The sequence below is a fragment of the Chanodichthys erythropterus genome, chromosome 3, assembly GCF_024489055.1.
Source record: "Chanodichthys erythropterus isolate Z2021 chromosome 3, ASM2448905v1, whole genome shotgun sequence".
Taxonomy (NCBI): Eukaryota; Metazoa; Chordata; class Actinopteri; order Cypriniformes; family Xenocyprididae; genus Chanodichthys; species Chanodichthys erythropterus.
Genome location: NC_090223.1, coordinates 19,968,092 through 19,991,564, shown reverse-complemented (window position 1 = coordinate 19,991,564; position 23,473 = coordinate 19,968,092). Strand labels below are relative to the sequence as shown.

Genomic DNA, 23,473 nt, shown 5'->3' with positions numbered 1-23,473 from the left:
GTGAAAGAATTGACTTTGTTGACATTTTTAGCATGTACTTCATACTTCGTGTGATTTATTTATTTATTTTGCCAATCCACTTTAATAATGTTACAATCAAAGTGTTTTTGGCCCTGTTTACACCTGGTATTAAGACCACAAGTGGACGACATTAAATACAGGTGTAAATGGGGTCTAAAATGTTTTGAGCTTGTCCACTTTTGACCACTTCCAGAGGTAGTCGAAAACTCATTTGACCGTATTGCTTTTGTAGTGTAAACACTCATGTGGTCGAATGTGTTCGAATCGCCACAAAAGACCGCCCACTTTCCGCCTGCTGACCTAATGCGTGAATATGGGAAGCGTGCTAGCCAGACGGGATTTAAACTTTGTTGGCAAAAGACCAAAGTTTGGTTTGAAAAATGTACCAAGCACAATGTTCTCTCACCATTCCTGATTTCTAACACACACTCACTGTGTTCGGCTGGTCTTGAGGCAGTCAGAGCACCTTTGGGTACCAAAAAAGTCCTAGTTGGGTAGAATTTAAAACCGTTAAAGAAGTACTTGTTAGTTTGTATACAGAGATATTAGACATGGTTTACGAATCAAGCAGATATATGGTAACAACTCAATCTGTCTTTCAAAACAATTTTTAAAATGTGACCAACAGAACTGTAGTGGCATTTTTCACACTGATTCAGGAGGGCTTGAGGAAAATCTAGAACATCGCTTCCCTCAAAATGTGCAACGTTCTCTACTTAATAATTATTAAATGTTTTGGCTTTTCGCCCTTGATTTCACTGGTCATGTGGAATTGATTGATGTGTTTGTGCATGCATAAGAAATTTGGTGGCAGCCAATCAAACATAGTACACATCTTTTCAAATCAGCTTTACAGAAAACAGCAAGCAAGGTGCTAAATATTATCTAGCTACGTACAATAATGGCCACAGATTTAAACCGATTACTACACCACAATGTTAGCAATACAATGATTAACTGTTAAAGTAAATTGGCAGTGGTTAGGGATTGGCAGTGTCTGTTCATTTCCAGGTTTAATTTTGAATCCCAAATATTGAATATGTTCTTAGACTTTTGGACCCCACTAGAAAAATCATGCAAAACCTCTAGTTACTTTGATATAAAGTATAATTTCCAGCAGAATCACATGACAGCCCTCCCATATAAAAGCTTATGGTTGCATCTGGTCAATGCTTAGCAGTTTAGCTGCCCGGATTGTAAAATGGCTGTAATCGAGTGTGTAAATGCTGCCATGTAAATTGTGTATATAATTTATGTATAACTTATTATTTTGGTTTCTAAAATCACTTTCATAATTAATAATTTTAAGTTCTGTTTGTTATTTGTGTTTATATATTATTTTATTTATTATAAGTTGCAGTACTTTTATTTTGAAGGCTTGGTTCAAGTTTATGCAGAAATGCTGACTTCACGTCAGATTCTCAGCTCCTGCAAGCAAGCGGCAAGCCCGGACATTTTGTATGCTCCGATGAAAGTTTATTCTCGTCAAAAAGGACTTGAACACTCACAAAGAAGATTCAAAGATTATTTCCCTTTCATGCAGCATGCAGCCAACGAGGTATTTCGTTTATTTGTCTGCATTTTGTGACTGTAAAATGCCATTATATCTGTTGCGCACACTTTCATTTTTTGTCAAGCTGATTTTGTATTGTCATTTATACTGTTTAGTTTTCACGGTGGCATTGAAGAAAATTCTTCAATTAAACCAGTTAAAAGAGAACCACTTGTGTCTGCGTATGCTTGGAGGGAGATTCAGTGAAAACTCGGCCTGTTCGACGACACGAGTGGATGACGCAGCAAGTTTGCAGAGCCAGCGGGCTTAAGTTACCACGATGTGTTTCGCAGCGCGTGGAGCGTCATCAAAGGATTAACAGATGAGCTGAAAATACGCACCACACACGCATAATAAGAATGTAAGAAGACGCATACAGTTGTCAGGAGCAACGGACTAATTCATAAAGAACTTGAATACTTAAGAAGAACGTTTTTGTGAAGCTTGCCAAAAGATTCTTCTTGTGTTTGTTTGACCTATTTGCTCACTTAATTTAATTTAAGCTTGTTATTCAAAGACACCTTTAAAGATTTGGTGAACTTTACATATTTTAAATGTGAAGTATTTTTGTAAATAATAAGAGAAGGCTATTTGCCATTTGATATCAAAGTTTTCTGAAGTGTTTTTATATTGAGTGTATTTTGTAAGGTAATATTCAAGCTGAAATAAGTTGTTTTGCACATTTTAATTTCCTGTGCAATACTATTACTGAAGCATCACATTTGCTTTAAGTATTTACATTTAACTGACATTTACATTAGCCTACATTTTAAGTGTTTAAGGTTAATTTAGAGGTTTATTACTTATACATATTTCTACTAACAAAATTGGGCCAAATTAAAGTAGTGATTCAAAATGTCTGAGTCAAGTGAGCCCACAAGTCAGGTAAGGGATAGTATTAGGGAGAGTGCAAATTCCCAAGACCAACCTGAAGAAGGTCAAGTGGGTGGTGCTGAAGCCCAGAAAGAAGAGGCACAGCAGTCAAGACGAAGTAAAAGAACCAGAACTTTAACAGAGAAGGGCAGAGAAATGCAAGCTACAAGAGTTAAGTCACTTCAACAAAGGTTTAACTACATTTACGACAAATCGAGAACACATGTTAAATCTTCTAAGCGGACATTATCACAATCAACAGAAGCTTTATCTGATGATCTGCTTAATGATATAATTGGTGATGTCATAGGTCTTTCTGCAGATGTTCAACGTGTTTATGATGACCTACGCAAAATCTCGACTCCAGATCAAGACATACGTCGACGAGTGGATCTGTGTGTAGAGATTTCTAACTTTGTTGTATCTAGAGCCTCAAGTCGACTGGATGGAAAGATTCCAGAAGGAGAAGAGCAAGATTGGCCGGAAGCTGGCTCCCTCTTCAATTCAAGTTCCTGTAAATCAGGTTCTGTCACTTCTATCTTGGAAGGTTCCTCAGAGCATTCAAGTAGATCTTCTGTAAAGCGACAAGAAGCTGCTGCTGATGCTGCTGCAAGCCAAGCTGTTCTGGAAGTGTTACAAGAACAAACTAAAGAACAATTGGAAATACAGCTCCTAGAAGCACAAGTTAAAAAGAAGATAGCTGATCAAGAAGCAGCAGTTGTAAAACGTCGTTTAGAGCGAGAAGCAGAAGAGGTGAAACGAAGACTACAGAGAGAGGAAGAGGAAGCTAAATTCAAAGCTCAATTGGAAGAGGAACATGCAGCTCTACAAAAGACTCATGAGGATAAACGGAGAAAGATACAACATTTGGAAGCTGTAAAAGGTCTAAATGCAGCACGTGCAAGACTGCAGGTGTACGATCAAGAGAAGGTTGTAGAAGATGATCAGAAGGACTTCATGAAAATGCCTCCTGTACCACAAGCTGTGACCACCTCTTCAAATGAAAGTACAGCAGATCTTGTAAAAGTGTTGGTAGGTGCTTTAAGTGCTAACAGAATTCCAGTTCCTGAGCCTTCTGTATTCAGTGGGGATCCATTGAAATACAATGACTGGAAACTCTCCTTTGAAACACTGATTGACCAAAAGAATATCCAAGACAAGGAGAAGATATACTACCTCCGTAGGTATGTAAGTGGACAAGCTAAGAAAGCACTTGATGGATATTTCCTACTTGGAACGGAATCTGCCTATGTTGCTGCATGGGAGATTTTAGAAGAGAGGTATGGAAACCCATTCACTATTGCAAAATCATACAGAGACAAGCTCCAGGCGTGGCCTAAAATGGGATCTAGGGACAGTTTTGAGCTCAGAGAGTTTGTTGATTTCCTGCGTAGTTGTGAGGCTGCAATGGTCCATATCAAGGCATTGGAAATCTTGAATGACTGTAATGAAAACAGGAAGATTCTTTCAAAGTTACCAGATTGGTTAGCGGTGAGATGGAACCGCAAGGTTATCGATATAGAAGAGGAGAGTAATCAATTTCCCTCTTTCAGCCAATTTGTTAAGTTTCTGACAAGAGAGGTGAAAATTGCCTGCAACCCTGTCACATCATTACAGGCACTTAAATTAGGTGAGGTTGAAAAGCCAAAATTCCAAAAACGTCAAAGCTTTGGAGCAAAAACACTGACCACAAGTTCCAATGAAAAGCCTGTCATAACATGCATTTTCTGCCAAAAAACAGGGCATACTTTACACAAATGCAGGAAACTCATGGAGAAAGTGATTTCAGACAGGATTAAATTTTTTCAAGCTGAAAAGCTATGCTTTGGTTGTCTCAAGTCTGGTCACTTCTCAAAGAACTGCATCAGTAGGAGTGTTTGTGACACGTGCCACAAGATGCATCCGACCTGTCTGCACGAGGAGCGAACCAAAGAAAACCCAAAACTACAACAACCTAAGCCAAGTGCAAATCAAGAAATGTATCCAGCAAGACCTCAATCAGCACAACATAAAGAACCAACCACAGCTGTTACTTCAAATAGAGTAATACTTAATGAAGCTAACGCACAAACTGCAGCGATAATTCCTGTCTGGATTTCATCCATAACTCAACCAGCACAAGAAGTCCTTGTTTATGCTCTGTTGGATTCTCAAAGCGACACAACCTTCATTTTGAGTGAAGTCGCAGAAGCATTGGAAGCAAACAAAGAACAAGTTAAGCTCAAGCTCTCTACTATGACTTCAAGAACCACAGTGGTAAGCTCTCAAAGAGTAAAGAATCTACAAGTTCGAGGCTTTTATTCTGGTAAAAGGATCTCTTTACCACCAGTTTACACTCGGGAATTTATTCCAGCCAACAGAACTCACATACCAACTAATGAAACTGCAAAGGTTTGGTCTCATCTAGAGCATCTCCAAGACGAGATAGCACCACTGCAGGATTGTGAAGTTGGTCTGCTCATTGGGTACAATTGCTCACAAGCCCTACTTCCAAGAGAAGTAGTTTCTGGCCAAGAACATCAACCTTATGCACAGCGTACGGACCTTGGATGGAGCATTGTTGGTCATAGGAATCCATATGTAGACTATGGTGACGCTATCGGAACCAGTCATCGCATAGTAGTAAGGAAAGTGACACCAGATGTGGAATTTCCTGTCAATCTCAAAACTGAAGTACACTATGTGAGCCGAATTAAAGTAAAAGAAATTACTCCTTCAGAGATCATAAAGGTTCTTGAATCAGACTTCTCAGAAAAAGCTGAAGAAGATCATCCTGTGTCCCAAGAAGATCTCAAGTTCTTGTCAATTCTGAGAGATAACATCACACAGAAAAGCAATGGTCACTACGAAATGCCATTACCATTCAAGAAGGAAAAACCAAAACTTCCTAACAACAAAACTTGTGCAGTACACCGCCTGAAATGTCTTGAAAAGAGATTCAAGAAAGATCAGAAGTATTACAAGGACTATGTAAACTTCATGGAAGACATAATTTCACGTGGTGACGCAGAGAAAGTCCCTGAGGAAGAATGTGATGGTAGTCCAGTATGGTATATTCCACATCATGGAGTTTATCATCCACAGAAACCAGGAAAAATACGTGTAGTATTTGACTGTTCTGCCAAGTTTCAGGACACATCCCTCAATGACCATCTGCTCACAGGCCCTGACTTGACCAATACATTGGTAGGTGTCCTATGCCGTTTCCGAAAAGGTTACATTGCAGTCATGTGTGACATCGAAAGAATGTTCCACCAGTTTCATGTGAAAAAGGAGGATCAAGATTACCTACGCTTTCTCTGGTGGGAGAATGGCAATTTAGAGACCACACCATCAATCTACAGAATGAGAGTCCACTTGTTTGGAGCTGCCTCATCTCCTGGTTGTTCAAACTTTGGCCTGAAACATCTGGCAACACACGGGCATGGTCAGTTCAGTGAAGACACCATACACTTCATTCATAGAAATTTCTATGTAGACGATGGTCTGATAAGTGTGCAAACTGAGACAGAAGCTATCAAGCTTATTGAAGAATCAAGAAAACTTTGCTTCACTGGCAGGTTAAGACTCCACAAGTTTGTTTCTAACAGTGAAAAGGTGATGGCAACCATCCCAAAGGAAGAACGTGCTACGGTTAAGGATCTGGATATGGCTTTGAGCTTACCTCAAATGGAAAGAGCTCTTGGAGTTGAGTGGTGTATTACATCTGACTCATTTAAATTCAGAGTTCAAGTAAAACCCAATCCATTAACAAGGAGGGGTATGCTTTCTACCGTGGCCTCTGTGTATGACCCCCTGGGGTTCATGGCACCATTTGTTTTGTTGGGGAAACAAATACTCCAACAAATGTGCAGAGAAAAGGTTGGTTGGGATGAGGAAGTTCCAGAGAACTTAAGACCTCAGTGGGAGTCCTGGATCAGAGACTTGCCTAATCTAGCTGAAGTGGAAATCAAGAGAGGCTTCTTACCTTCAAATTTTGGCAAGGTCAAAATGTATGAGCTCCACCATTTTGCGGACGCAAGTGTCTCTGGATATGGTGAATGTACTTACTTGCGAGCCATTAACAAGTCCAACAAAGTTCATTGCTGTCTGGTAATGGGAAAATCCAGAGTTTCACCCACCAAAGTTACAACTATACCGAGGCTGGAACTCTCAGCAGCAGTTGTTGCAGTTCAAACCAGCAACATCCTTCGGAATGAACTAGAAATTCAAGATCTAAAAGAGTTCTTTTGGACTGATTCTACTGTCGTTCTTGGCTACATAAACAATGACGCCAGACGGTTTCACATATTCATAGCCAATCGCATTCAGAGAATCAGATCCAGTACAAAGCCTGAACAATGGGCTTATGTTGCCTCTGAGGACAATCCAGCAGATCATGCCTCTCGAGGTTTGACAGCACAGCAACTTAAGACTTCAAATTGGTTCACAGGACCAAAGTTTCTTTGGCAAAAAGAGCTACCTGACAGAGAATGCAAGGTGGGAGAAATTAAGGAAGATGATCCTGAACTTCGCAAGGCTCTTGTGTGTAACACTAAGGGAAAAGAGAGCAGTTCATTGTTGGATCACCTACAGAAATTCTCTGATTGGTCAAGAGTAGTTAAGGCAGTTGCTAGACTGAAATGCAAAATCCAAGAATTCAAAGGTTTGAAGCAAAGATCCAATGAAAGCACAAGTCTAGAAGAAAGGAAAGAAGCAGAACTTGTTATCATCAAGTTGGTTCAAAAGGAAGCATTCTCAAATGAGATAAAGTGTTTGAAGCTAAAGAAAGAAATCACCAAGACCAAAGACAGTAGGCTGTACAAGTTAAATCCATTCTTGGATGAAGAAGGTATCCTGAGGGTTGGAGGACGTTTAAGTCAAGCCACATTACACCCATACGTAAAGCATCCGGCAATACTCCCAAAAAACAGCCACATATCAGCTTTGCTTATTAAACACTTTCATGAGAAGGTACATCATCAAGGACGTGGAATGACAATGAACGAACTGCGAGCTAATGGATGGTGGATCCTGGGATGCAGCACTGTAGTCTCATCACACATCTTCAAATGTGTCAAATGTAGAAAGTATAGAAGACCTACAGAAGAGCAAAGAATGGGTGAATTACCGCAAGACCGAATGGAATCAACTCCACCATTCACTTATGCCGGTATTGACTGTTTTGGTCCAATATATATCAAAGAAGGAAGGAAGGATCTCAAGAGATATGGTCTTTTACTTACCTGTTTGTGTTCAAGGGCCATACATATAGAGATGATTGATGACATGACAACTGACTCATTTATCAATGCTTTGAGAGCATTCATTGCCATAAGAGGAAATGTTCGCCAGTTGAGATGTGATCAAGGAACCAATTTTGTCGGAGCAAGGAGAGAGTTTACAGAACTCATGAAAGAAATGGATCAAGAAAGGGTGAAGGCTCTAGGATGTGAATTTCTTATGAACCCTCCAGCAGCAAGCCATATGGGTGGTGTTTGGGAGAGACAAATAAGAACCATAAGAAGTGTTCTTACTGCTATTCTTGACCAGTCGGCACAAAGGCTCGACGGTACCTCTTTAAGGACATTTATGTATGAGGTTATGGCTATCATTAACAGCAGACCACTCACCACTGAACATTTGAATGACCCATCAGGACCTGAACCTTTAACTCCAAACCACATCCTTACAATGAAGTCCACAATCATTCTGCCCCCACCTGGACAATTTACAAGAGAAGATCTCTATCTTCGAAAGAGGTGGCGCAGAGTACAGTATTTGGCAAATGAATTCTGGACTCGATGGAAGAAAGAATATCTTTTGAATTTACAGCTAAGACAAAAATGGCACAAAAACAGAAGGAATTTAAAGGTCAATGACATTGTCCTCTTGCAAGATGATCTAGCTCCACGCAACAAATGGAAGCTGGCCAGAATCACAGAAGTCTACCCAGGGTCAGATGGTAGGGTGAGAAAAATAAGGTTACTAGTTAGTGACACCACATTTGACAAAAAAGGGAAACCTACAACTAAAACGGTGTTTCTTGACAGACCTGTACAGAAGGTTGTTACTTTGCTTGAGACAGACTAAGGGGTACACATTTTCTTGAAGTTACAACTTAATTGGTTAATAACAGGAAAATGCTTTCATTGAAATGTTGAATTGGTTACCAGCAACAACCATTGTAATTATAGAAATCCCACATTAAGGTTTGTGTGATTTGGTGGGAGTGTAAATGCTGCCATGTAAATTGTGTATATAATTTATGTATAACTTATTATTTTGGTTTCTAAAATCACTTTCATAATTAATAATTTTAAGTTCTGTTTGTTATTTGTGTTTATATATTATTTTATTTATTATAAGTTGCAGTACTTTTATTTTGAAGGCTTGGTTCAAGTTTATGCAGAAATGCTGACTTCACGTCAGATTCTCAGCTCCTGCAAGCAAGCGGCAAGCCCGGACATTTTGTATGCTCCGATGAAAGTTTATTCTCGTCAAAAAGGACTTGAACACTCACAAAGAAGATTCAAAGATTATTTCCCTTTCATGCAGCATGCAGCCAACGAGGTATTTCGTTTATTTGTCTGCATTTTGTGACTGTAAAATGCCATTATATCTGTTGCGCACACTTTCATTTTTTGTCAAGCTGATTTTGTATTGTCATTTATACTGTTTAGTTTTCACGGTGGCATTGAAGAAAATTCTTCAATTAAACCAGTTAAAAGAGAACCACTTGTGTCTGCGTATGCTTGGAGGGAGATTCAGAGTGACTTCTGCAGTTTCCCAGCACAGGTACATTACTGGGAGCTTTGCTGTTGATTCTGGTTTTATATTCGCTTTCCTCTGGATCCAAATCTCAGAAAGAGTGGAATGAGCCACCAAGACCCAAACCACAGCCGCTGCTGGGGAACCTGCTGACCCTTGACCTCAAGAGACCCTTTGGCACCTTTTGTGAGGTGAGGACTTGGCATTGACACATTTAAACAGTGAGAGTAACATTCTGAGGTTTGTCTCTGTGTCCTTCAGCTGTCCAAAACATATGGAAATATGTTCCAAGTGTTTTATGGTCCTCAAAAAATGTTTGGTACTAGTTGGATACAAAACATTTAAACAAGCACTTGTGAACTATGCAGAAGAGTTTAAGGACAGGGATATTATGCCTGGATTCTGGATAGTATCCAAAGGACATGGTAAGATCAACTGAATACTGTTATTTAAAACAATATGTAAACATTATATTGCCAATTGTTTTGCATGTCTATATGTTGAGGAGATAAAATTTCAAGATATACATTAACATACACAATATACAGCTTCACCTCAATATGTGTTCGCTGATAAGTTTTGACTTCAACATTTTAGATAAGATCGACCAATTAATTAAAATGAACCTACTCAAAAGAGTCATTTATTCATGAATCTGATTTCCCTAACAAATCTAATTCGCAACAGGCGATAATACTGTATTGCTGAAATATTGTGAATAAAATGTAACATTTTTATAGCTATTTAATCAATAAAATCAATGTTATTTGAACAATAAAACGCTGTGATATTTAAGAAATAAAGTGTTGTTGAGAAATGAGAAATTTTCCCTTGGCAAATAACAAATAATTTATAATAATAATGATTGAATCACATTAAGTGAATTCTTCAAATGATTTGGGAAAAACTGACTCTTTTGAATCGGTTCTTTTAAATCCGTCTGATTCATTGAAACCACAAATTACCAGGGGTGCATTTCCCAAAGTGAACTATATGGTCGCAAGTTTCGTCGTTACCAATAGAGTTCAATGGGACGGCCATAGTTGGCTAACGATGCTTTCGGGAAACACACCCCAGTATGAGTTTGAATCGGTCAGGGGTGCATTTCCCGATAGCATCATTAGCCAATTAACATCACAAGTTCCATCGTTACGTACATAGTTCAACGATTTGGTGTTTCCCGAAACCATAGTTCAAACGAACATTCGCAAACTACATCGTAAACTTGTGTGGTTGGAACGACAGCTCTCGAGCTGTAGCATGTGGCCGCTTACACAGTGACTGCAGAAACTGGTGAAGAACAGCATCTGTTAACAGAATATAGCCTACCAAAGATAGAAGACCGCATGTTCAACTTTCTATTCACGTATTCACATTGAACCAATAATATTTCTGAACAGTAAATGAGGATTAACAGCAGGGAACTGTATCGGTATGGCATGTCGATATTGTTTGCCGTACATAGTCAAGCATACAACACTTTATGAATTAATATCGTATAATACGGACCGATTTGACCAATCATACAAACATGGGCCAACATGTTGAATTATTTTTTCTCTATATTGTCTTGAAAATGTGAACTAATTATGCTCTTTCGTTGATCGTTGCACTAATTTTATGCATTGTGATCAAATGCACTTAACTGAAAACAAGAGCACATAATTTAATGACTTCACTGGTTGTTTTGTTATTTGCTATGAATTTTAAATGCCTCTTAAAATATTGAACTGAAATTGAATTTGACAGATGACCTGCTGTAAACTATATCATTGCTATTGAAAATCTGACGGAAGCATTATCACCTGTTTATATAGTGTGTATACCATGGCGTGCTTTGTTTACTGTAGATCAGTAGTTAGTCAGTGCTGTTCCACTCAATTCAGTCTTGTTTAGATCTTAAGCTATTAATTCAGTACTTACATGTAATTGTCAGGTTCTAATTTATTAAACTTTCTCATTCAAAATCATTCCAATTGTCACATTTCAGTCATATGTATTACAACCAGTAATCTATGACACTTTACATGATTAGAGTACAAATAGACCTGAAACTCACAAATAAAGTTATTGTTTCTTCATAAAATGGTCACTGAAATTAGGTTCTTTTATATACAAGACAGAGAGAAAGTGTCCTATTAGAATTTGGTGTACATTGTGTTACTTAGCTGGCTCAAATCTAAGATAAGTGTTTTATAAGTTATAATTTATTTCCTAAGTGCAGAGAAACACCATTGATTCAGTTATGGATCAGTTCTAAGATGAAAGTGAACTTTGGTTCAGTTAGACTGAATTAGTTCAGTTTTGATCTTGCTGTAAGAAAATGCTTAAATCATGGATAAAATATCCCTAAAACCTGTGTCTGGGACAGCCCAAGAAAATAAATAGATAGGGTGCAGTCCAGATGTTTTGTAGCCAATCAGAAACACTGTCTGTAAATCACTGAATCATTGTGAATGTTCAGGTTTGCTTACATTGGGTTGGCTGTCAGGTCTTTGGTTTTTATAGTGTGCATATGGCGGAAGAAAAAAATACAGCAAGTTACAGTTAAAACTGCTTACCAATTACAGTTTAAATACTCATGCAAGTGTATACCTAGCCCAATAAATCACAATATCTTTGTAAAAATCATACAAAACAAAAATGTCATTTGAATTATACCTCTGATGTTAAAGACAAGTGTGTTTTGTATTATTGTTCTGTGGCCTTAGTACTAATTTAATGTTCATTGATTCATTGTCATGACTCATGTACCTGGTTCCTGTTGCAACCATAACAGCACTGTATTCTCATGGCTACCTTGTTTTGAATTACAGACTCTCCATGGATTTAATTGAGGTTCCTCCCATAAGTATGCATTACAAGGGTTTGCATGCAGCAGAACATTTACGCAGCCTTAAAAAATGGCTGTTGTTGAATCAATGCTGAATTTTTCCAGCACAGGTACATTACTGGGTGCTTTTCTTTTGTTAATGTTTTTATATCGACTTACCTGTGACTCCAGATCTCAGAAAGAGGGGGAAATCGAGCCACCGGGACCCAAACCTCTGCCACTGCTGGGGAACCTGCTGAGTCTTGACCTTACGAGACCCTTTGACACCCTTTGTGAGGTGAGAACTTGACATAGATACATTTAATCTATTATAGTACATTTTAACAGATGTCCTTCTCTGTGTCCTTCAGCTGTCCAGAACCTATGGGAATGTTTACCAAGTGTTTTTGGGTCCTAAAAAAGTTGTGGTACTAGTTGGACATAAAACCGTTAAAGAAGCACTTGTGAACTATGCAGATGAGTTTGAGGAGCGAGATATTACACCTGGTTTCAGGATAGTTAACGACGGCCATGGTAAGAATGACTCAATGCTTTGTTTGCATTTAAATCAGTTCTTAATTTACAATCCAAATGTGTCGAGTAGGCATGTGACGGTATCAAATTTTCATGTTGCAATGATTGCTGAAGCTTTTATCACAGTATACGGTATTATCACAATATTGAAATAAGTTGCAAAAAAAGTGTTTTCATAGTATAACATGTTTAAGAACTCTTTTTCTTATAACAAAAAGAACTCTGAATATTATTAAATACAATAACGCAATACACAAAAAATATATAAAGTACAATTTTTAAACAGATTAAAGTTCGAAAGAATTATAAATTAATTACTTACTAATTACTACATTATTTACTGCATTAACTAAGATTAAGAATGAGCAATAGCTACATTTGTTACAGAAGGTATTATTTTTTTGTTAATGTTAGTAAAGAAATACAACTGATCATTGTTAGTTTTAGCTCAGGTCATTTAATAATAATTACAAATTTGAATTTGTAATTGAACATTAACTAAGAAATTAACATGAACTAAGATTAATAAATGTTTGGTAATAATGAATTAACATGTTAACTAATGAAGCCTTATGTCACTAAGTGTTACTGAACAATAACAAATAATCAGAACATTTTCAATCATTATAGGGCATGATGTAGTCCAGATTAAAATATAAAAATGATTAAGATTGAAAATAAATAGCCTATTAAGTCTTTAAGTATTAAGTAGTGGGTGCTGTGATGAACAACCTTGTGAATACAAAAATGCTGAATGGCTATTTGAAGCATTTTAAATACTGTTCAATGTTTATATGGTTGATGGGTAAAGTATTCTTAAAATGCATTATAAAAATTTAAACTAAAAATAAATAAATAATTATTCACGGTATTTTGAAGTGCCCGCGATAACAATATTGTGCATATTCATTATCGTGATATATCTATTACCGAATATCAGCATGTGTCTAGTGTCGAGTCCTATTGTTTGTTATGGAGCAAAATTAAAGCTCTGCAGACATCTTATTGTGTTGGTTAGTTTTCTGCTCATTGTTGCTCTTCTGTCATTGGAGTTTATTGCAGCCCACTGCATAGTAAGAAAATGTCTGATTGGGAGTCTTTGAAAATTTCTCAGACTTTCTAATTTCTAGACTTGTGATCAGATGGTTCTGTCTGTGTTGATCAGGAATCCTCTTTTCCAATGGAGAGAACTGGAAAGAGATGCGACGATTCGCTCTCAGCAATCTGCGGGACTTTGGGATGGGCAAGAGAGGAAGTGAAGACAAAATCATAGAGGAAATTCAGTATCTGAAAGGAGAAATTGATAAGTTTGAAGGTACACCCTGAAACACATTTATGGACTTCTGCAATCATGTTCTTAGTTTAAAAATTATCCCTTGAGAGACAATTATCCATTTGTTTGCTCTTCACAGGGAAAGCCTTCGACACAACACACCCTGTGAACTACGCTGTGTCAAACATCATCTCATCTATTGTGTACGGCAGCAGATTTGAATACACAGACCCTAGATTCACAGAAATGGTTGACAGGGCAAATAAAAATATTCGGATTAGTGGATCGGCTTCTATGATGGTAAAGTATGATTTACTGTATGTTAAAGAGGCAATTTGGATGACTTTAATTTATTTTTCTTTTTTTTTTAAATCATGAATTCATCCATATCTTTCTCTATGTGTACTTGTAGCTTTACAATACATTTCCGTGGTTGGGTCCATTCCTCAACAGCAAAAGGATTATTGTAAGAAATGTGTTGAAAAATAAAGCAGAAATGACGAAGTTGATCAAAGGGCTGCTGGAGACTCTGAATCCACAGGACCTCAGAGGGCTTGTCGACTCCTTTCTCATCCGCAAACAGAGCGACGAGGTACAGAAATCACCTTGTTGAATATACAGCATGGAGTAAAAAGAAATCATCAGCTCATTTATTAAACATATTTTTTAAATGATTGGACTTTGATATTCAATTAAAATGAAATATTTGTAACCATTACTGCAACCTGTACTAACAATGAAAAATATTTCTAAATGCTACTTAATGATACTCAATGCTAACTACCCAGATGCCAAGCAACCATCAAAATAATGTTAAATCAATGTTAATGTGTCAGTGTTAACCAGACTGAATCAATATCACTTTTGCACCCACAATTAATTAAAAAAAATAATAATACATTTAAAAAAAAATCAATGGTAATGGCATTGAATCATTGTTACAATGTGACGTTGGTTCAGCATCATGCTTGCACTCTCAAAAAATGAAACACAACAACTACAACTGACGTAAAGCCACACAGCCTTAATTCAACTGAAAATAAAAGAAGACAATAAATCTCTGAAGATCTCAGCAAAGGATGATTAAACAACTACAAAAAGAGCAGCTTCACTTAATATTAATTAGATTGACTTTATTTCTGCCATCCATCTACAGAAGTTCTTTTTGAGAATTTAACAGAGGTTTGGATGTTGATGTCTTATTGAAAATGTTTGTCATTTTATTGAAAATGTCATTATTATGGCGATCAGTGTTTCCTTTATTTGGGCAGTTTGACTTTTTATGCTATTTGTAACAGTTAGGGGTGTAACGGTACGCAAAACTCACGGTTCGGTACGTACCTTGGTTTTGAAGTCACGGTTCGGTACAGTTTTTGGTACAGCAGGTGGAGAGAAAACTAAACATAAAATTGCTTTTTTTTATTATTAAACAGAGGTTTACTGAACAAATTGTGTTTTTGTCTTTAAATATATTAAATTAACTTAAAACTAAAAGTTTCTTAAGGATAAAAAAAATATCTCTGCTAATGCTATAAACTATGTAGGGAACTTGAAAGAAGCCCAAACTATTAGCCTAAATTCAATTGCTTTTAATTTTAGATAAAATAATCAACACTCAAATAACAAATTGTATGCAAACCTGTAAGCTGCACCTAAGGCAGTTTTTGCATTAACTTCTAAATGTTTTTACTCCAATTCGTTGTTGAAATATAATCATTTCTACACAGTGGCTGTTATTTTAACATCAGATTTATTTAAACATACATTAAATAGCCTAATCAGGATATCACTAAAAGATTAAGTAAAATAATGAATATATTGGCTAATACAGTGCATATATTAAGCGAAAGAGTTCATTTCTCTAGCGAACTAACAAGCTGTGAACACTGAATGGCTTTTCTGAGGTAAATGCATCATGACATATTGTTGAATACGGACGCTTTCATTGATGTCTTTCCACCGTTGAAACACTGAATGAGCGATTACATGAGATATGACCGTTTCAGTAAGTTATACTGAATCTTGCAACATACCTTCAGATGTTCTTTCATGTTTATTCTGTAACTAGTATTAAGGAGGAAGAGATGAACACATTCACTTGCGCTCCGCGTTCGCGCTGCCGGTTGAACTGAGGCGCCTGTACAGTGATCTGTCACCCCACATCAAAGCACGTCAAAATGGCATTTTCTGTTTAAACTTCATTATTTCGTGGACAGAATTTGAAGGATGACACTTTGTTTCTTATCGAAAGTAACAAAACGCAGAGCTTATTGCGGTTATTGGTGGTGAATATTGGTTGCAATGTAATGCTTCGGTACACACGTGCACCGTACCGAAAGCCCTGTACCGAAACGGTTCGGTACAAATACGTGTACCGTTACACCCCTAGTAACAGTATGCAGCATGAAGCATGTCACCATTGTTGAGATTCAAATGCTGATTCTTGATGTCTGTGTGTGTCAAAATATCTTTTTTTCCCATAATATATTTTAAAAGTCATAATTCAGAATGATCTGTGGCAATAAAGTATTGTTGGTAAATATAATCTATTAATAGCAAATAACTGGTTTGGTTTAGAGATAAGATTAGCAAATTATTCTACTTCATGATGTTGAAAACTATATTACCTTACCATCTTTGTTTTTGGTTTTCTTTGCAACAAATTATGTGTTTTGGTAAACACTGTTACAAATACCACAAACTCACATAAAAAAGCCAAGAGTCAAACTGCCCAACTATTAGAAACACCAATCACCATAATAGCGATCAAACATTTGTAACAATCTTTACCAATATTAAAAGTATTTAATCAATTCATGGGTGAAATATATGAATAAATCATAAAGCCTTATGATTAATTATGATACATATATCGACCCAAGAGGGAATTTTGCACATATATTGTAAATTAATTAGGGATTATAATCAATTACATATATTATTAGTTCTAGTTTAATAGTTGTTTAGAGAAACTAGTTTGTCCAGCAAACCATTATTTTTCTCACAGACTATTATAAAAAGAATGTTATTCTCTGGCCACGATAATAACTTTCTATTACAGCATCAAAACGTAAAGCAATGTTGACGGATCGAAAACGTAGAAGTGACTTGTTTTTTCTGAAGGAGCAGCAGAACAATCGAGCATGAATATAATGTGTTTAATATATGAAAACTACAAATACAGAGGTTATACATCCAAATATACACAGAGGATATATATACAAAAGCAGAAATAAAGACAGGAAAAGAAAGGGAAGAAGTAGCAAAACTTACTAACAGTCCTTGAGAGCCAGCAAAGAATCAGTATTACTTGGTTAGGTCATATGACTCATTGCATCTAAGATAGAGAAGCGTTTCTTGCATTAGTTTGCGTGCTGAGTTTCGGTTCTGTGCGGCTGCAGTTCGTTGGCTTCTTCCATTTCCGCGGGAAGATTTGAACTGAGGACTTGAAAGTTTGTTTCGCCAGAGATGGTCGTCCCAAAAGAAGATGAGCGCGTGATGGAAGCGCGGTCACCGAGACGTCCGGGAGAGACGTGTACGAGATGGCGATGGACAATTCAGAGACAAACGAGAGAGACAAAGCAAAAATGGTTGTGCTTGTCTTTTATGGACAAACAAGCCAACACGCCTCCTTGGTTGAAACAGCCAACGGTAAGGGTGGAATTCTGGCGAGCAAAACTTTTCTTTGTCTTGTGGCTCGATTTGCATAATTTATGAAGTATCAGATCGGAGTGTACTTTCTTCAAAGTACCTTTAAAAATAGAGCAATGCATTTTACAGTAATGTGACATACATTGTTGATTAAAGCATAAAGAGAGCTTTACAAAGAAACCAAACTTGTCAGGTGGCAAACGCATATAAGGGAAGATAGTTTATACTCAAATTTTATTGTTTAGAATGACACTAACACAACTACAGTCAAAGCTAAGCTTGTACACTAGGGATACATACATATAGCTTGCAGTAGAATGGCGAGTACACTTTGGCATAGTCATATTTTGTATATATAATCCTCATGCGTGTTTGTGTGTGTGTCTCTGTGTGTGTGTGGTGTGTATTGGGATTTGGCTAGTCTGGGATTTGGCTAGTCTGGCCTGTGGCTGCATGGTCCTTAACCCACATGGGTGATTCTTTTGAAGTCCCAGGAGCTGGGGACTGGGGTTCTCTGTTTAACCTCAGTGGGTCCACAAAGATGCCAAAAGTCACAGTCACTCCTAGACCGACTGGAGCCAATTTGTGATTTACATGCACAGTTCAGGAGGCTAAAAGCATTCTGAGAATTCCAAAGTTGGTTGGCTAAGACAGATCTTGTACAGGCATTACACATTTTCAATAAAATATCAACATCTAAACCTCTGTTAATTCTCAAAAAGAATATGAATGACATAAAGTCAAAATGGTTAGTAATAAGTGAACTTCTCTCCTATGCTGAGATCTTGAGAGATTTATTGTCTTCTTTTTGTCACGGTACACACAGAAACAACAGACGGATCCAATTGCAGCAGTGTTTTAACGGGTTATCCAACTCAAAGTCCAAAAACAGGCAAATGTCCAAATCCAGAAGGTTAGTCCATACAAAAACAGTAAACAAGCAAAAACAGAAAACCAGGGAACAAAAGTACGTGACATTAAACAAAGAACCACAAACAAAGGCAGAAACAAACCAGGTATAAATAGACAGACACTAATGATGTGATACAAAACAGCTGGTGCAATGAACATGGGATAATGAGTCCGGGGAGTGCGTTATGGGTAATGTAGTGAATGCAATGGGTGGAAACGACAGTCCGGAATGGAGTGCCCTCTAGTGGCTGAAAGGGCACTCTCACTGGTGATCATGACATTACCCCCCCTCAAAGGAGCGGCTACCAGACGCTCCACCAGACAAAACACAAAAACACAAAAAACTCAGGAGGGAGGTGGACCGGAGGAGGATCAGGGGGAGGGATGGTGGGCCAGATCCAGGGCGCCCCACTGAAAGCCAGGGTGGTGCTGGAGGAACTGACCAGGCTGGTTCCAGAGGGTCTGGAATCCTGGTTGAGTGCCAGGGTGGCGCTGGAGGAACTGACCAGGCTGGTTCCAGCGGGTCTGGAGTCCTGGCTGATTGCCAGGGTGGTGCCGGAGGAACTGACCAGGCAGATTCCAACGGTTCAGACGGCCTGGCTGATTGCCAGGGTGGTGCCGGCTGACCAGGCAGATTCCAACGGTTCAGACGGCCTGGGCAGTGGTGGCAGGGCAGAAGGCTTGGATGATGGCGGCAGGACAGAAGATCTGGGCGGTGGCGGCAGGGCAGAAGGCTTGGACGGCGGCAGCAGGGCAGACCAAGGTTGCTCCGTGGCCGTATCAGGGAGAGCGGGCAGCTCGGGGACGACCTCCGTGGTCGTATCAGGGAGAGCGGACAGCTCGGTGATGGCAGCAGGCTCGGGCTGCTCAGGCGGTGATGGCATCAGGCTCGGGCTGCTCAGGCAGCAGGGCAAGGTGCGTCGGTGGCGCCGGCAGGGCAAGGCGCGTCAGTGGCGCCGGCAGGGCAAGGTGCTTCGGTGGCGCTGGCAGGGCCAGGCGCTTCGGTGGCGCCGGCAGGGCAAGGCACTTGGAGAACCCACGAGCAACAACTAGAGTGGTCTCCAGGCCTTGTAGGACGGAGGAAGCCCTTTTCCTCCTTCTCCTCCTCTTATGAGTCACCGCCTCACCCAAAATGGACTCACTGGCTGGATCGGACTTCCTGACTGGAGCGGGCCTTAGAGCGGACTCACTGACTGGAGCGGACTCTGGAGCGGACTCCCTGGCTGGAGCGGGCTCTGGAGCGGACTCACTGGCTGGAGCGGGCTCAGGAGTGGACTCACTGACTGGAGTGGGCTCAGGAGTGGACTCACTGACTGGAGTGGACTCACTGACTGGAAAGGGCTCAGGAGTGGACTCACTGACTGGAAAGGGCTCTGGAGTGGACTCACTGACTGGAGCGGGCTCAGGAGTGGACTCACTGACTGGAGTGGACTCACTGACTGGAAAGGGCTCTGGAGTGGACTCACTGACTGGAGCAGGCTCTGGAGTGGACTCACTGACTGGAGCAGGCTCTGGAGTGGACTCACTGGCTGGAGCGGGCTCTGGAGTGGACTCACTGGCTGGAGTGGACTCACTGACTGGAAAGGGCTCAGGAGTGGACTCACTGACTGGAGTGGACTCACTGACTGGAAAGGGCTCTGGAGTGGACTCACTGACTGGAGCGGGCTCAGGAGTGGACTCGCTGACTGGAGCGGACTCACTGACTGGAAAGGGCTCCGGAGTGGACTCACTGACTGGAGCAGGCTCTGGAGTGGACTCACTGACTGGAGCGGGCTCTGGGAAGACCTCCAGGCCTTGAGAACTGACTGAAGCCTTTCTCCTCCTCCTCTTCCTTCTCCGTGAGTTAGGCGGTGAACCTGTGCCCACCTCCTCTGTGGACTCTGGAGCGACCTCACAGGCTGGAGCGGGCTCTGGAGCGGATTCACGGGCTGGAGCGGACTCTGGCTGAGCATGTGTTGCCAAACGACTCTTGTGGGAGAGATAGCCGACAAAGCCCCAAAAATCCAGGGTCTGGAGCCCCTCCAACTCACACTGAGGCAGCAGGTAATCGAGGCACTCATTGAAAATCCCTTTTTGCGCCTCATCATTATAGCGCAGCCCTCTCGCCATGGTCCAAAAAAACTGGGCAAAACCTCCTACCTCTTCTCCCTCCTGTCGCAGAGCCAATACTGCCCGAACAAGAGCCATCCGCTCTCCAATGGAGGCTGGGGGATGAATCCGAACGCTCATGCTGCTGGATCCTTTGTTTGGTGGTTCTTTCTGTCACGGTACACACAGAAACAACAGATGGATCCAATTGCAGCGGTGTTTTAATGGGTTATCCAACTCAAAGTCCAAAAACAGGTACTTTTATTTTCAGTTGATCTCAGGCTGTGTGTCTTTAAGTCAGTTGTAGTTGTTGTTTCATTTTCTGAGAGTGCAAGTATGATGTTGAACCAACATCACATTGTAACATTGATTCAATGCCGTTACCATTGATTTTTTGCTAAAATTTCAACATTTGTTCAACATTATTTGCAGGAGCAAAAGTGATATTGATTAAATGTGGTTAACATTGACACATTATTATTGTCTTATTATTTTACTGGTTGCTTGCTATCTGGGTAATGAGATCTTGTTGTAACATGTTACATGTTCAATTAGTAAAATCTTTTTTTTTCCAATCCTTGTTGCATTATATGCTAATGGTAAAATTTCAAATATTGGAAAAATGTTTTTGCCTGTGACTCAATAAATATTAAAGATATCTTAATATCCGTTTGGATTTGGTCCTTAAACTACAACTACATGAATTTCATTGTTTCAATTTTCTAACTATAATAATTTTCCTCAGTATTTTAGTAAACGTGATAAATTTGTGCTTCGTGGATTTGTACTTGTCAGCAATCTGGCATGAAGGACTCGCGCTTTCACCAGGAGAATCTTCTTGCGATGGTAGGAAATCTGTTTGCTGCTGGTACTGATACAACAGGAACGACTCTGCGCTGGGGTTTGATGCTCATGGCCAAATACCCTCATATACAGGGTAAAAACACAGTAATGTGAAGTGTTTGTTCCCATGCTGATGTGTATTTGTGAAGCCCCCCCACCCCCCCCTTTCCATTGAGTCATAAAACACAAATATATGCCATAATGCAGATCGAGTTCAGGATGAGATTGACGGAGTGATCGGTGGACGTCAGCCAGTGGTGGACGACAGAAAGAAATTACCGTATACAGATGCTGTGATTCATGAAACTCAGAGACTGGCCAACATAGTGCCCATGAATCTCCCTCATAAGACCAGCTGTGACGTTCACTTCAATGGATACTTCATCAAAAAGGTCTGTCAGAAGAATAGACATGTAGGCCTAGAAATGATCCCATGTGCATTTTGAACATCGTCTTTTCTCCATTTTCTAGGGTACTCCTGTCATTCCTCTGCTGACGTCTGTTCTGAAGGATCCAAGCGAATGGGAGAAACCGAACAGCTTTTACCCAGAACACTTCCTAGACGAGAAGGGCCAGTTTGTCAAGAGAGACGCTTTTATTCCCTTTTCTGCAGGTGTTTTGAGGAAATAATCATTTAACTTGGAATTAATCTCTCTCTTTCAGTCTTTTTGTTTCCATGTTGGCTGATTTGTGGATTGTACCTCCAAAATTCTCTGTATTTGCATATTTTTGTTCATATTTCTCATTAATTTCCTATAGACCTTATAGTCAGGGTAGCACCATTTTTCATTTTTGACAAGAATGAAAATGAGGCTGTGAAGGATAAAATTATAGTGTGTTCAATTGTACTGTTGTTTAACAACACGATTGTTCAGCAGACGAAATGTCTTTCTAAATAAAATACAAATAAATAAATAAATAAATAAATAAATAAATAAAAACTTTTAGTGGGCAAAAACTCCAAAAACAGGTTTTCAATGTGAAAATAATGTAATAGGACCTTTATACAGAGTGTGCCATTGTAAAGACTGTAAGTCTATCCCTCAAAACCTTGTTTTCATCTGCATTAAATTCAGTATGATGTCTAACCTGACTAAGGTCTGACAAGTTAAGTTTCATACCATTCCCAGTAAGCACCTATAATTTTGTTATTGTCTTTTGTGGTTACTGCCCAGCTTTAGCTCCCATTGGCTCTGTTTCAAAACTTAGTGTCCTGCCTACCCAGACAGCATTTTAAACAGACCATTCAACTCCCCTCTCTCTCTCTCTCTCTCTCTCTCTCTCTCTCTCTCTCTCTCTCTCTCTCGGTCAGGCCGAAGGGTTTGTTTGGGAGAGAGTTTGGCCAGGATGGAGCTCTTCCTGTTCTTCACTACCCTCCTTCAGAGCTACCGCTTCACAACTCCACCTGGAGTGTCTGGAGATGATCTGGATCTCAAAGGAACAGTGGGAATCACATTGAATCCATCCCCACACAAGCTGTGTGCGATCAGACGCTCCTGATACTGGAGGATCAAAACAGGAACAATATGTTTTACTGGCATTTATTCCAAATAAATTCACAAAATGTAAATATGTGAATAACTCACAAACCTTCCGCAAAATCACTTCTGACTTTTTTATTGCATAAAACAAAAAAAAAAAATTGTAATGTTACATTTTGTAGTAAAAAATGTAATAAAAAAATGTATGTCGTTTTCACACAAAAATGAACCTCCTTTAATAAAATAACATAAGAGGCACAACTATGTAAGACAAGATTAGAAAAAATGTAAGTGAAATAAAAAAGGATAAACTTCAAGATATATCTTCTGAAAATAAACTTTTTGCTTAATATAATTTTGTTTCTCACTTACATTCTCATCTATGCAGAAAATTGTAATTGTGACATTTACTAACTAAGCCATGCTAACCAGCGTACTGAACATTAGTCCATTTACTGGTGGATAAATATTTATTTGATTGTTTCGGATTTGCTGGAACAAAACAAAATGTTTTGCAAGATAAATGCTCTGTTAATCTTTGCAATTTGCCATATCTTATGCTATTATTCCACATTAATTAAAACATATTTGATGTACAAATATGTACATAATATTTGTTATTGTTTCTTTATTCTGAACTTGTTAGTTTAATAAAATCACATTTTAGTACAGTACTCACAGTT

At 39.1% G+C, this 23,473-nt stretch overlaps 1 protein-coding gene across 4 annotated transcripts; it reads left to right on the top strand.

Annotated features, from left to right (window-relative positions):
• The first annotated feature begins 1,258 nt into the window (after positions 1-1,258).
• On the top strand, positions 1,259-23,457 carry LOC137017234 (cytochrome P450 2K1-like). Of its 4 annotated transcripts, XM_067381263.1 has the most exons (12): positions 1,259-1,579; positions 1,690-1,934; positions 8,817-8,998; positions 9,109-9,387; positions 12,201-12,306; positions 13,708-13,857; positions 13,955-14,115; positions 14,228-14,407; positions 21,262-21,403; positions 21,517-21,701; positions 21,781-21,922; positions 22,622-23,457. In XM_067381263.1, exons 6-12 carry the CDS (start codon positions 13,743-13,745, stop codon positions 22,807-22,809), a joined length of 1,113 nt encoding a protein of 370 aa, XP_067237364.1. In that variant the 5' UTR covers positions 1,259-1,579; positions 1,690-1,934; positions 8,817-8,998; positions 9,109-9,387; positions 12,201-12,306; positions 13,708-13,742; the 3' UTR covers positions 22,810-23,457. The 4 variants fall into 4 exon arrangements, with proteins under 4 accessions (XP_067237364.1, XP_067237366.1, XP_067237365.1 ...); XM_067381265.1 differs by lacking the exon at positions 8,817-8,998 and having other exon boundaries at positions 9,292-9,387; XM_067381264.1 differs by lacking the exons at positions 1,259-1,579; positions 1,690-1,934 and having other exon boundaries at positions 8,605-8,998.
• The last annotated feature ends 16 nt before the right edge of the window (positions 23,458-23,473 follow it).

Coding starts and splice junctions, on each gene's coding strand:
- LOC137017234 (XM_067381261.1), top strand. CDS start 12,100: ATGGCTGTTGTTGAATCAATGCTGAATTTTTCCAGCACAGGTACATTA. Junction 14,116..14,227: donor GTGGATCGGCTTCTATGATG/GTAAAGTATGAT, acceptor GTGTACTTGTAG/CTTTACAATACATTTCCGTG. Junction 14,408..21,261: donor TCCGCAAACAGAGCGACGAG/GTACAGAAATCA, acceptor TGTACTTGTCAG/CAATCTGGCATGAAGGACTC.